At 36.3% G+C, this 15,900-nt stretch overlaps 1 protein-coding gene across 2 annotated transcripts in view; it reads right to left on the reverse strand.

Annotated features, from left to right (window-relative positions):
• The window catches only part of LOC150092584 (DNA excision repair protein ERCC-8-like), a 138,085-nt gene that overhangs the window by 86,270 nt on the left and 35,915 nt on the right, over positions 1-15,900 (reverse strand). For both annotated transcript variants that reach the window (XM_090414801.1, XM_090414802.1), the window contains exon 2: positions 7,431-7,622. In XM_090414801.1, the coding sequence (XP_090270927.1) occupies positions 7,431-7,612 (182 nt within the window). In that variant the 5' untranslated portion in view covers positions 7,613-7,622. The remainder of the gene's footprint in view (positions 1-7,430; positions 7,623-15,900) is intronic.

A 15,900-nucleotide genomic window follows, 5' to 3' on the forward strand; every position in this document is an offset into this window, starting at 1 on the left:
TCAGAGATTGATTTTTGCTTGGATTTTTTCACAGTGAATATGCTGCAAAAATGATTACATGTACATGTCAAAAAATGTGAAAGATTTATGGACCATTAGAATCAATGATAATAAGGAAAGTATTACTTTGTATGAGAAGCACAATGACAGACTAGAGTGTTCCAAAAATAAGAACAGTGTCACCATAAATAATCAGAAAATGGATGGAAGTGCTGGCAATAATAATAATGGAAGTAAAGCAGAAGAGCTTTGGCAAGAGTTGACGAAAATAAGAGCGAGATTAAACATATTATTTTGATAAACTCCGTGAAGTTAATAGTCTCATTGTGGGATGCCCACTCAACCAGCAACATGTGTATCATAATGAACTTTGAGGCTCTTTCTCCCTGTATTCACAATGCACTCTAACAATGCATTCCACTCACCAACAACTCTCCATGTAAAAAATCTATTCCTCACACTCTTCTTTACCACATCTTTATACAACTTCCAGGGATCGCTTCTTGTTCTTCGAATGACCACTCTTTTTATAATTCCTTCTGTATTAATCTGGTAGAAATCCTTAACTAACTTGAAGGTCTCTATCATATCTCCTCTTTTCCTCCTATCCACCAAATTCTGTAATCCACATTTCCTTAGCTGATCTGCATAATCAACACTCCTGTCCATATGGAGAAGGAAACTACGTCTGAAGAAACAAATGACTGATGCAAATGAAAAGGAGATTAATGGGAAGAAACAAGTATCAAAGGATGATAGGATGGCTTTATATGGAGATTCAATTATTAGAGGTGTGGTGAATAATAGACATGACATTTTTTTCGATAATACACTGAAACGAATATCTGATACATTGCATGGAAGGAAATAAGGAATGAACATCACAATTGATGGTAGTAGTAGATATAAATGACTTGGATGATGAGACAATGAATGTGGAAAGGGATTTGAAGAAGTCATTGCAGGAGGTAAATGATAATAATGTTGTTGGGAAAGTGGTTAGTGTTTCCCAGATATGATAACAGTGAATTGAGGAGAACAATGATTCTGAATATCATATGCCTTTTCCAGATCAATACAATTTACATACAAATCCTTCTTATATTCCCAAGATTTCTTAACTATTTGTCTTAAATGAAAATCTGATCCTGACAACCTCTATTTGGTCTAAATTCAGCTTCAGAGACAATCCATTTAACATCTGACTGCTATTTCTCTCTGCCAAACAAACAAGCACAAAAGTACTCAAATCAAAACACATGAATAATGCCTGAAAAAAAAAGTTACTTGCTTTAGTCTGTAACTCCTTATGAGCTCGAAGTAATATGGTTGAATTGCGTCATGCAAAGGATGTGCAATTTGTGAATGTATGGAGTGAATATGAAGAGAAATTGGAATGATTTAAATGAGTTTGGTGTTGGACATTTGGAGCAAATGTTTTTTGCTAAGAGTATACAGGATTCAGATCAAATGTTCCCTCTAAGCTGTGTGCTTGCACACTAGTCAAAAAAGGGAGCACACACACACACCTAGTAACTGCAAGCCCAAAATTTTTGCTTTCAAAATTTCTAATTAACAGTTGATAATTTTTGAACATACTATATAAACAAATCACAAGATAAATCACACCTGTCACTTATTTATTTAATAATTTCTCCAATGTCTCCACTCCAATATTACTCTAGCCCATTCCAACTTAGTACACTAAATAGTTACTCTTAGTCTGCATCATATGGGTTAACTAATGGTGATGTCAGCAAACTGCAGAAGAATATTGGTTTAGAGTGTCTACTGTCTACACAGTATAGTCGCTTGAACTGGTGCTGGATTTTTGTAAACATGGATTTAAGCAACTTAAAATGCATAGAATTCCCTATTCTAGAATTTGTCATAATTTGTCTATAAACTATATGTGCAGTATTTAAGTAGCAGAAGGAGAATGCTTTTAGGTTGTTAGAATGCCTTTCTTTCTATAAAATGTACAAGATCTTTCAACACCATATTTGTTGAAAGATCTTGTACATTGTATTATAGAAATTTTAGGCATATTAAATTCAGAGTGTGACTTGTGACTTTTGCTATTATGAGCACAGGCTACTGCACATACATTCAGTTTGGGAATGGAAACTTGTACACAAAACATTTTTTCTGTGCATATGGACAAGCAAAAATTAGAGGGAATATTGGTCCAGATAAAATCAGCATATCTAAAAGTCAGAGAGAGAGAGAGAGAGAGAGATTGTGGAAGGAGGAGGAAGAAGACTGACACAAAGGTGAAGAGGTGATTATGGCAGGACACACTGATGCAACACTAAAATGTCAAGATGAGGAATATGAATGAAAATAAGAATCAGAAAGGGAATGGTCAGATCAAGAAGAGAGATGTACTATAGCAGCTGCAGTGCAGAATGACAGTGCAGGTGGAATGGCCTTAAAGAGTGAGGAACTGTCATAATAACATAACAGTAAATGGGCTGAGTTTGTAGTATTGATCGAGTCAGTATGCCCAAAGATAATTGGTGTAAATAAGATAATTGCTGGCTTGGTTGGCCAAGTAGTTAGCATACCCACTCTCCAACCAACAGCTGTGGTTCCAATCCTGCTGTGGACATGTTTGTGAATGTCTTTATGTGGGAAATAAATTTCATTGCCCAGTGTAAGACCACTGCCCCACTTATTAGAGGGCTGAAGTAGCATGAAAAAAGTTCAATGTTTGGTCTCTAGAGCAAGGTTTCCAGACTACATAAAAAATAAATTTAAAAAATATATAGAATTGATAAAAATAGAAAAAAAAAAAAACTCCTGAGTTTACCCAAGGTACAAAATGCACTATAAGTTTGTAAATAACCTTACATGGGTGGAAGCAAGATAAAAAGTGAACTCCAGATGACCTTAATGTGAAGGTCAAAACATAGAGTGATTATTTTGGTTTATATTAAACTGAAGTTTTACTGTAACATGGTAGTTGTTTCCATAATTTCTAAGATGTATTCTGGTCACCATATAAGCATGAAGGAAAGAATAAAAAGTGAAACTTGGTTGTCTGGGGATGATATACAGTCAGAATACTGTAGAAATAGAGAGAGAATTTTCCAAAAGAACAGGAAGGCAAAAAGAGGAGGGAGAGCACTTTTAATGATAGCAGAGGAATTGTGCCTTTAAGAGTGGAAGTAGAAAACAGTATACATGAAGATTGTAAATCTCTTTGGTGTGAAGTTGAGATCAATAAAATAGCATATCTAATAGGATATTGTTATAGGCTAGGGAATCTGGAGAGAGAGCAATGATTGCAAAATGTTTAAAGAAATTGAGACAAGAAAAAGGAAGATTATCCTAATGGAAGATTTTAATTTTAAGAATGTGGAATTAAAGAAAGATGGTGTACAGAATCAAGGAGAGTGAATTTCTTGAGTTTCTGAGGTGGGGGGGAAGTAACTATCTTAAGCAGCATGTCATGAAAGCAACACAAGGTTTATTGGTGTTGGATTTGATGATATGCTCTAGGATGTTGTTGTGAATGAGGTATCAGCAACTGGCATCTGTTGGTGAGATTGATCATGAAGTTCTGGGGAAAGTGGTCAAACAGGAAGAGATCACTGTCAACATTGTCAAGAAAGTATATATGTGAAACTAAAAAGTAAATAATTATGAGAAGCTATGTAGTCAACTGGCATAGATACACTGGATTGATTTGCTATGAAGAAAAGATGTTCACAACGCACAGAATATAATAAGGCAATAGCTGATGACACAAGCAATTTGTAACTGCTCACCAAGAGTTAAGTGAATAAAGAGAGCAAGATGGATGAAGACTGAGCAGTGTGAAAAAGGATGTCATGGAGGAGGTACAAGATAGCATGAGGAATATAAATTGCAGGCCAGAAAGATTACAACCATGGTAAAAAATAAATTTAAAAAATGAGAATACAAGAGAAGATTGGCCAGTAGGTCCAAAGATAATCCAAGGAAATGCTGGCCTAGTTGGCTGAGTGGCTAGCATATCTGCTCTATGGTGGTACGCTTATGCTCAAATTTGATTACCTGGTTTTCATTGTAATGCAGAAACACTAGAGAGGATCCAGAGATGGATGGCCAAAGTGATATTGGGACTCTGGAGTGTTGGTTATGCAGAATGTTATCATCATCATCATCAAATTCCTGCCATGTACCCTCAAGGGGTGTACAGGATATGACAGTACTACATGAAAAAATTACATCATTACTAACTTCCTATCTACAATTTTCCTCCAAATCAGTCTGTTACTTGTCAAGACTCCAACATTATCAGATCTTATATTTCTATCGTCTAAGGCACTTTGTACCGTATCAATCCACCTATATCTTGGTCTTCCTCTGGGTCGTTTTCCTGCCAACCTGGCAGAGAACACTTGTTTTGCTTATCTTTCCTCTCCCATTCTATTTAAGTGACCATACCATCTGAGATTAGCTCTGCTAACGCATTCCTGGATGCTGACAATGTCAAGTTCTTTCCTAATATCCTCATTTTTAATATGATATTGCCATTGATGCCATCTGTTCACGCCTCTAATCTTTCTCAGGACTCTCATATCTGGGGTCTCTAGTCTTTGGTCAAGTGTTTTACTTCTGACCCAGCTCTCAGATCCATAAGTTAAAATTGGTTTGAACACAGTCTTGTATACAGCTAATTTAGTGTTCCGACTAATTTCTTTCTTATTCCATATGAATTTATTCAATTGACTTCCCACGATACCAGCTTTGCTGATTCTGTTGTCTATTTCTATATTTAGTTTACCATCTTCAGTAAAAATTGTGCCTAAGTAGCTGAAATGTTTTACCTGTTCCACAGGCTCTCCATTCACAACACAGTTGACATTTTCAATGATTCTGCCTATTTTCATTGTCTTTGTCTTTTTATTGCTGACCTTCATACCATATCTATTACAACAGCTATTCAATTTAGTCAGAGAATCTTGCAGACTTGTAGCGGATTTATTTAGAAGTATAACATCATCCGCATAAAGCAAAGAGCTGACATTAACATCTCCAATTTTGATATCAGGTTTAATACCACATTCCTTCATAATGTGATCCATATAGATAATGAATAACAGAGGGGATAATGTACATCCTTGTCTCACACCAGATTTAACATTAAACCATCTTCCTGTACTTCCTTCAATTCTAACTGCTGACTCACAACTCAAATAAAGACTAAGTATTGCTTGATATAATGCCCCATTGACACCATATAACTGCAGCGTATTGAATAGCTTCTCTCTTGGCACCTTGTCATATGCCTTTTCCAAATCGACAAAACTTAAATACAGATCTTTGTTATATTCCCATGCTTTCTCGACTATTTGTCGTAAAGTGAAGATCTGATCCTGACAGCCTCTATTTGGCCTGAATCCAGCTTGTTCTTCACCAAGCTTTTCTTCCACAATTCTTCTCAACCGTTTCTCAAGTATACTTGCATAGATCTTGCCAGGAACACTCAGCAGGGAAATACTTCTGTAATTCTCACATTCAGTTTTATTTCCCTTTTTATATATGGGTACTATGAGAGCTCTACTCCAATCATCGGGAATTCGTCCCTCTGTCCAGGCTTTCTGAACTATGCAGTGCAGCCACTGTAAGACTCTTATACCACCATACTTCAGCATTTCTGGTCGAATATCATCTACTCCTGCTGCCTTTCCACATTTCAAGCCTTTGATGGCTTTTTCTACTTCAAGTATGGATATGTATTCCTGACTGCATGCCTGGTCAGTGTTTTTTATCACTGTGCTGTCATCACTGCTTGTTTCATTTAGCAGTTTTTCAAAGTAATTACTCCATACTTCAAGGATATCTTTTTCTCCTGTTTTCATTTCACCTTTATCATCTCTAATTCCTTTTACAGCACTCTTTCCTCCATTCCTAAGCTTCTTCAACAACCTCCAGAATATTTTGCCACCTTCTTGATATTTATTTTCTATATTCTTCCCAAAGTCCTCCCATGACTTTTGTTTAGCTAGTTTTATTACAAAATTTGGTGGACAGGAGGAAAAAAGATAGAGACCAAGTTAGTTATGGTTTATCAGATCAGTACAAAAGGAATTATAAAAAGAGTGGTGAGTAAGATGGGAAGAATGGAAGGCCACCCCTGTAAGTTTGTGTAATGGTGTGGTGAAGAAGGATGTGAGGAGTAGATTTTTTTTACATGGAGAGTGGCTGGTAAGTGGAACACATTGCCAGAGTGCATTGTGAATGTGGGAGTGTAAATGATTTCAAGGTTCAATCTGATAGTCATGTTGCAGGTTGAGTGGGTATCCCTGCAATGAGTCTACTGACTCCCATGGAGGTTATTGTAATAATAATAATTATAGTTAATAAATGTTTATTTTCTAGATGATAAGTGAATCTGCAAGTCTTTTGCAAAGAATGTTGCTGTACACTGTACAACCTTTCAAGAAAGGATTAATGTATTTAATGTCTATCACTGAAGAATGTTTATTAAAAATATATTATTCAAAGTTCTTCAAAAATATATATTATTCAAAATTATTCATGGATGTACTAGTGGAGGACATCAAGAGGGAGGCGCCATGGAGCATGATGTTTGCCGACGACATTGTTCTTTGCGAATCATCCCAAGAGAAGCTTGAAAAGACCCTGGAAGAGTGGAGAAAGGTATTGAAGGAGAGAGGCATGAGAATTAACTGGGTGAAGACTGAATATATGTCAACGGGGAGTGCCGAGGATATGGTCATACGACTCCAGGGTGAAAGGTTAACGTCAGGGAAGAAATTCAAGTACCTCGCATCGGTCATAAGAGGAATGGAGACCTGGATGAGGAAATACAGCAATAAATAACATGCAGCTGGTTGAACTGGAGGAAGATGAGCGGGGTCCTGTGCAACAAGAGAGTGAGTTGTAAGATGAAAGGAATGCTGTATAAGATGGTGGTGAGGCCGGCGATGCTTCATGGTGCGGAAATGTGGCTAATAACAAAGGCACAGGAGAGGAAGATGGAGGTGGCAGAGATGCGAATGTTGAAATGGATGAATGGTGCGACAAAGAAGGACAAGATAAGGAATGACTACATCAGAGGGACGGTCAAACTGGGCCCGATCAGTAAGAAGGTACAAGAAAGCAGGCTGAGGTGGTTCGGTCATGTAGAGAGGAGGAGTGAGGAGTATGTTGGTAAATGAGTGGAGTGCATGGAGGTGGAGGGAAGGAGGAAAAGAGGCAGGCCTTAGCTCAGGTGGAGGGACAAGGTGGCAAAGGATCTTAGGGAGAAAGGATGGAGTCGAGAAGATGCCCTGGACCAGAGAACCTGGAGAAAGAAGATTAAAGATGGAACGCCGACCCCATTTAACATGGGATAAAGGCATAGCGAAAGAAGAAGATATTATTCAAAGTTCTATAACAGTATAAATCTATAAAATGCATTGCAACAAACTTACTATCTGTTCTCAATTCCTTCTATATCAAGAGAATTGACTCCACCACCACTATGAGAAGGTTCAAGATCTCTATATTTACTAAGTTCCAGTGATAAAACACGACGCGTTGTTTCTACAGCAACCAAGCTTTTTGGACTAGCAATTCCATTTTGAACTTGATTTAGTAGACTCAGCAATGCCATAGTCCGTCAGCTAAAACAAGATACAAAGTGTAATTTTTTTATATTTAAATATTAAACACTTCATATTAGACAAATTATATAAAAATGAAATACAGTAATTCATGCATGCATATTTTCATAACCAAAAGGAAATAAAACATTAATTTTTCTACACACAAGTCAGAATCATTTTAAAAAAACTAGTAGCACTAAGTAATGCAATAAACAAATCTAATCAAGAATGAAACAGTACTAATAGTTAATACTAACTCTTTACATCACATACATGCCGATTAATTTCCAGTAATAACAATAAGCACAGATCTGGGTGCCAGGGTTTCTTGGTGATAGGGAGGAGGTAGAGAGGATCCAGAGGCGAGTGACCAAGATGGTAGCTGGTCTATGGAATGAACCTTAGAAGAACAGGTTGAAGATTCGTGGGTTACAGAAACTGGTTGATAGACAGAAAAGGGGTGATATGATTGAGACATTCAAATTACTGAAGGGTTTTTACAAGATTAATTCAGAGGAAATTTTACAGAACATGTCTGGTGGTGGGAGAACTAGGGGCCATCCATGGAAACTGAGCAAGAGTGTAGTTAGCAAGGATGTTAGAACTAGGTTTTTTACTTGGAGAGTGGTAAATGAGTGGAATAAGTTGCAGAGTCTGTTGTGGGTGTGCCAGGGTTTCAAAGCAAAGTATGATAGATATTGTGCATATGCTGAATAGGTCTTGACACGATGTTTAGTGCCTCCCTCAATAAGTTTAAGGACTCTCTGGAGTTGCCCAATAATAATATTATTAGCCTCCATGGATTAATCTGATTAAGCATGGGAGGTCCATTTAATTAAAAACGTACTTATCGTATTGAACCTTAAACACTCAAAAAATTCACAAAGCATTCCAGTCACCCACAAATCTCCACGTGAAAAATCTATAACTGACACCACTCTTCACCAAGCCTTTATACAACTTTAAATCACTTTAGTTAACTCATGTGAATTGCAGCTCACATTTAAGAGCTGTTTGACACTGATTCTTTTTAAAGTTTATTTATTTTTTTATGTGACACTCATTTTATTAACCCCAACAAAGATTCACCTCTTATTCAGAATAGCCTATACAATATTGATTTATTCAATATTGTATATTGATTTATTCAACTGACTTCCCACAATACCAGCTTTAGTTATTCTATATTATCTATTTCCATCTTCCCTAAAACTTTTGCCTTAATAGCTAACCTGCCAGATCTAGTTTTACTACTGAAAATGCAGCTGTCATTTTCTGTCTTAGCCTATTTTCAGTTTTAATCTTTCTATTTTGGATTTTTTTTTTTTTTCATATCAAATTTGTCACAGCAATTATTTATTTATTATTATTACTGCAACTATCATGAAATGGGCAGAATCATCATGGACGAACCACTTAACTAAAAACATATCTGTCATACTAAATTGAACTCATGCTGCTGAATTCATACAGCATTCTAGCAATGCGTTAATTTTACCCACCACTCTCCATATAAAAAATTCTACACTTCTCCATGCTGCACTATTAATTTTCCCCTACTACTACTACTAATCTACACTGCTAATTTTCCCCAACTTTGCATCAGCAAACAACTGAAGATTCCCAGTCAATCCATGTGATATATATATATATAAAATGAAAGAATAAGTTAAAAAAAAAAAAAAAAAAAAAAAAAAAAAAAAAAAAAAAAAAAAAAAGCAGCAGTACAAAGAACAGAATTATGCATCACAATACCTTTTGATGTGTTGTGATACATAATTCTGTTATTTTCCCTTTTGAGATACTGCCCCATCATATGCAACTTACCAGCATTATTCACGAACTAATTTTCAATCCGGATAGCCAATCTATTATCATTCCAATCTTCTTTAGCCTATACACCCACCTATCATGTGGTAATCTATCAAATGCTTGCAAAATCCAAGAATATCACTGTATACAAATCATCTTAATCAAATACATGCATCATGTTATCATAAAATGCAAGTATTTTGCTAAAACAACATCTATCCTTACAAATCCATGCTCATCATCATACAGAATCCTATGTCTATTAATGCCATCACTTAGGAAGCCTTTCTCCCTGCAAGACTTTCATAAAAACACATCCTGGTCAAAAGCACAGTTAACTCTTTTGCACATTCCTTAAAAATAAGGTGACAGGGCATCCATTCCCACAAATCTTTATTACCATCTACCCAATTAGCACATGATACACTTCTGATTATTTCACCTCTAATTCCCCCATTGGGTTCCTGCTTTCTATGTTGCACAGCATCATTTACACTATTATGATATGCACTGATCATCATCATGCTTATCAAGGATTCAGGCCTAGAGTGGCCTGTTCCAGCCTTAGACGTCATTGTTGAATCTCTTAAGAGGACATCCTGGTTTTCTCTTTCCTAATGGTTTGTAAGTTAGGGCTTGTTTTGATAATCTTTCTGTTTTCATTCTTTCAACGTGTTCCATCCATTTATGTTATGATATATACTGATAAAATGTTCATTAAATAACTCCACAACATCATTGTGATGGTCGCTCTGCTACCATCACTATTCTTCCTCTTGCTGGCACACAGCAAAAGAATTCTTGAATTATCTTTGGCTTGACTGGCCAGGCTCCTCTCATACTGAACTTTCTTTTTCTTTATAATGATAGTCATTCACCTTTCTACCTATACTTGGTGTGTTCCTCATGCCTCTCATCCCTACCAACTGTCATGTGTCTCCACCATAATATTTTTTTACCACACTGCTCCTCATCTAATTTCACTGTTCATCCACTTTTACGACTATCAACAGCTAAGCGAATAAATATATTTGCTTAACTCTTAGTATACACTTATGCACTGCTTGTGTCATTTGCTTCCTAATTAATTCTCATACTCTTTTCTGCACAACTCATCAACTGTTGCAATTGATATTAGTTGTCAATGGTGCTTCTCGTAATCACTCACCTTATAATTCTCAATATATCCCTTCTTGACAGATACCTTTTCACCATCTTCCAAACTGGTATTGATCACTCTTACAAACCAGGTAGATGTCTTGATATATCATTAACAACCACATTCTGTGAGGATATCACTAAATTCAATAAACTCTAAAACTCGAGTTGCTTCCATCACATGCTGCTTAAGATAATTAGCTAGAATCTTTTTCATTTAAATTGCATCCACAAAAGGTTATAATAACCTATTTTATTAACATGAGGTGGGGCTTGGGGGGTATTGAAAATATCATCAGTCCTCCATTAGTCATTTGACTCTGTGGAATGCTAATAACAATAATTTCATTCATCCTCTATCTCATCACACACACAGTTCAAACCATGTGTTAAATTCATGAACTGTCTCTGCACTCATCACACTTTCAAGCAAAGCATTCTGATCAATCACCACTTTCCTTGCAAAAAAACCTGCTTCTCACTCCCTGCTACAAAAATCCTTATACAACTTCCAACAATGACTTCTTGTTATCCCCATTCTATGAAAAACCTCTATGTCAAACTGGTAATAACCCCTTACCAACTTAAATGTCTATCATATCCTTCCCTCCTTCCTCTTATCTGCTAGACTCTGCAAACTACATTTTCTCCACTTTTCTTTATATTTATCATTCCATACCAGAAACCATGTAGTCAATCACCTCTGGACCCTTTCCAATATCTCTGCATCCTTTTGAAAACTAGGTGAACAAATTTTTGCATAGTCCATACATGACCTGATCAAGGCCTTATACAAGGGAACCATAATCTCCTTACATTCACATGTCAGTAATCTCAGTACCCCATAATGCACAGCACACCCTCCTCCCTTTTGGATGTATATACTGCTTTGCATTATGTTATGAGATGAGTTACAACTAGACTGGTGTGGATCTTTATCGAAGTCACATCAGCGGACGTAAACCCAGGAAGTGTAGTGACTCTTCCCATAATACTTAGTAACATACATATCTGAAAAGGAATGTGCTATGCAGTATGGAATACTGAGGCAAATTATGTGAAATCAACAGCCTCTATATAAAAATTACCTAGTAGTAAAGATATTTCTTAAACAAGAATATATACTTTTAATTTTTTTTTTATTTTTGTTACAAGCTTGTTTAATTTTTGAGTCTCTTAATATGAAAAAAACTCTTCAAATATTTTAAATATCTTATACCCCCCCCCTTGCTACTTAGGAAGGGCTCCCAGTTTGAAAAGTATCAAAATAGGAGTGATTAAACTGCATCAGACAAAGGAGATATACAGTACTCACATTGGATTTTACAAAAGCATCTGATACAATGTCCCACATCAAATTAGTAATGAAACTACATGGAATGGGTAGTAGTAGATTAGTGGTTTGAATATGGGAAATGCTGGCTGATAGATATCAGCAAGTTCTGTTTGGGAAACAATATTGTTTTGAAGGGGAGGGGGAGGTCAGAAGTATGCCTATAGGATTGTTTTTGGTTTGACACTATTTATTTTATATGCTGATTATACAGTCCAGATTTTAAAGGAAATATTCAATTGTTTATGTGATCAGAAAGGTAATGGCAAAGACATCTTATGTAGTCATTTCTGGTAAATTTGAATAGACTGGTTCCATTTGGCCAGAAAAAAGTAGGAGAATTACCGCACAATGTAGTGAGTGATGAAAAGAAAAAGAAATCATCTCTAAAAGAGATAATCTCTTCTCACATAATGGTGCTGTGAAGAGTGAGAAATGGATTATTTCCATGAAAGAGTGAGAGGAGACAGAATATACTGCTAGAGCAGGTAGTGAATGCACTGGCACTGAAGGAATTCAAGTATGGAAGTTACTGTGAGCCTCTGTAGCTCAGCTGGTATAGAAGAAGCCATTTGGTCAGAAAGACCTGGATTCAATTCCCATCCATGACATGAAGAAGCTTTATCTGTCTCTTTCGACTAAAGGTGAGTTAGCTGGTCTTGTACAGAAGGTTTATTCATCAGGAAACCCGGGTTTTTTTGTCCCTCAGAACAGGCAAAACTAGCCCCAGTGAACACACACGGATCTATAGCCATGAATACTTACAACAATGTGGAAGAGATAGGGTCCTCACCACATTATCCTATACCCATAGTCAACCATGAGTCTAGGATTACCACCTGTCCCAAATTAGGTGGAACATCCCGAATTTTAAGAAAATTTTCAGCGTTCCGAATTACACCTAAGCAGGACAACTTATATATTTAAAATACAAATATTATTAAATCACTAATATCGGTACAATGTATTCAATCTTTTAATTTTTTATAAGTTTAGAATTACATATTCAACTTTGGGTTTTTCATTTTATACATTTAGAGGAGAGGAAGACTTTCATATTCGATAAGTGTGTCCCTCTTTGGACTTATCAAAAGGTGGCAACCCTACATGAGTCACATCATGGTTGTCAATTTCCCAGACAGAGATGACACATGATGATTGTAGTTACTGTGGTGTAAAGATTGGAAGACTGTTCAGTGATGTCTATGGAATAATAATAATAAATACAACATGTGTAAGTTTAATGGCATTCGGTATTACACAATCAAGAAAAAGGAAAATATAAAGTTACAAGAAAATATAAAGTTACCTTTTATAATAAAGTTACAAGAACATTAAATGAAGGAAATGCATATACTGCAATTTTCTTAGACTTAGCGAAGGCATTTGACAGGGTGCCACATGATAAGCTGATATTTAAGTTGCAGTACATGGGTCTGGATGTCAGATTGGTCAACTGGATTCAGGATTGGCTGTCTGATAGGTATCAGAGAGTTGTGTATGGTGGAGCAGTTTCAAAGAGGCAGAGGGTTACAAGTCGGGTCCCACAGGGCTCAGTACTAGGATCTATATTGTTTAACCTTTATATCAATGACATTGCCAGTGGATTGCAAGGGGATATTCAGTTGTTTGCAGATGATGCGAAGCTGGAAAGGATTATTAGTAATAGTGCAGATGTGGTAGCCCTGCAAGAGGATTTAAATAAGCTAGGTAGATGGGCAAATGAATGGGGGTTTCAGTTTAATGCAGCAAAATGTAAGGTCTTGAGGTTTGGGAAACATCGATGGGATGCTGCATACTCTATGGGAGGAGTTATACTAGAGGAAGTAGGGGAGACAAAAGATCTGGGGTTGATGATTGATAGAAACCTGAAGTTTAGGGGACATATTGCAAAGGTGGTGGAGGTAACACAGAGGATTGCTGCAATTATGAGAAGGACACTGACCTGCAGAGATAAGAGGGTTATCGTTCCGTTGTATAAGTCTCTGATCAGACCACACTTGGATTATTGTTCTCAGATTTGGTCCCCAGGATTTGAAGGGGATAAATTAACTGTGGAAAGGATACAAAGACGGATGACAAAGATGGTTTCAGGACTGTACAAGCATAGTTATGAGGATTGGCTGAGGGAATGTGGACTGCAGAGTTTGGTGAATAGAAGGAGGAGAGGTGATATGATTGAGACTTTCAAATTGTTGAGAGGTGGTTACAGGGTTGACACTGGGGAGTTCTTTCGCTTGGTTGAACAGCGGGAAGGAGTGATGACAAGAGGCCATCCCTGGAAGTTACGAAAGGAAACTGTGAGAAAGAGGGTAAGGAGTGGTTTCTTTGCATGGAGGGTGGTTGAACCATGGAATGCATTGCCTGATGGAGTGGTGGGAGCGAGAACAGTCAATGAGTTTAAAGAGTGGTATGATAGACTTTGTGTTTCTTAGGGGGGGGGGGCCTCCCCTCGATGAGTCTTGACAGACTTTATGTTCTTAGGAAGGACCTCCCACGATGAGTCTTTTGACTCCATGGAGGCCTGAATAATAATAATAATAAAGTTTGTGAAATGAATTTTTTAAACACATTATCATTATTAATAATAAATCTCCATGGAGACCACAGACTCACCATAGCAGGTCTCACTCGACCAGCAATATATCTATAATACTGAACCTTAAATACATTCACTACTTCTCACTCTCTCTTCTTTAACATACTCTGATACACCTTTCAAAGGCCACTCATTCTACACTTTTTATCTTCTATATTAATTCTAACTCCTTTCAACATATCACCTCTATCCATCCTATCCACTAAAATGACAATTTACATATCTCTGGTTGCACCCTATAATGAATATTTCAAAGCACTAATATGTTAGTTGCTTATTATTGGATCCTTTCCAGTTCTCATCACAGTTGAAACTAAAAGACCAAACTTGTGCACATCTGTCATGTGATCTTGTAAAACTACTTTTTTTTTTTAGACTACACTGCATGTCTGCTATCGCAATCATTGCCACACTAACGTGTCCTATGAATTTCATTCCTGTCAAGTCAATCATTGATCTCCCATATCCCAAATCACATTTGCAAGTTTCTATAGTGATTTTCATACTTGCTTAGGTGCCCAGATATTATACTAAATGGAAAGCAATCTACCTATAAAACAAATATTCTTGCCTTTGATTATAATGGTTATTACGGAATCTACTAATCAGATGACTATGCAGAATTTTTAAGATCAGATAAGCATTCTCAGTACCACTCTAAGTTTCCTAGAAAAAAACATATCAGACATAAAAACCACTGGATTATATAAACTAAATTTTATATAAAAAAAAAGCTTAATGGCCTAACAAGGGAAAGTTTCTTAAATACTCAGTGAGAAAAATCCTGTGTAACATCACCAACTGGTACACATCCCCTCTCTTTAAAAATAAAAATAAAAATAAATAAAAAAATTCATACTCACAAAATGTTAATAGTTTCATTTGTATGAACAGTATAATACATAATTTTCATATATTTGGTTTTTACTAGGAATGGATGTCCCAATGATTTTAAGTTAAATTCAAATTATTGCATATTACAGTGAGCTCTCAATTATCCAACCTACATATGACTGGATCTTCAGTTAAACAGACCTTGAATAGGTTAGTGTGTCGAGTGACTTCTGGTACAGCACTACATATTTGTACCTCCAGTTATCCAACTGGCAAACAGCTCTCCCATTGTGACTGGATGCTTAAGAGATTACTGTGTATGTATATATATATATATATATATATATATATATATATATATATGTGTGTGTGTGTGTGTGTTGTTTTAAAAAATGTCTACTATTCTGTATTCACTTAAATGTCTGCATCTGGGCTCCTATTTCTGTAATATTTGGTTTTTGCCAGTTACTTCCGCTAAGAATGGATATCCCATTCTTAGCGGAAAAATTAACTTCCTTCGGCTGTGATAAATATGGAAATCCAGTGATTTCCATAGTTAT

Source organism: Typopeltis vanoorti, chromosome 25 (assembly GCF_054136105.1).
Source record: "Typopeltis vanoorti isolate ZY-2024b chromosome 25, IOZ_Tvanoo_1.0, whole genome shotgun sequence".
Lineage (NCBI taxonomy): Eukaryota > Metazoa > Arthropoda > Arachnida > Uropygi > Thelyphonidae > Typopeltis > Typopeltis vanoorti.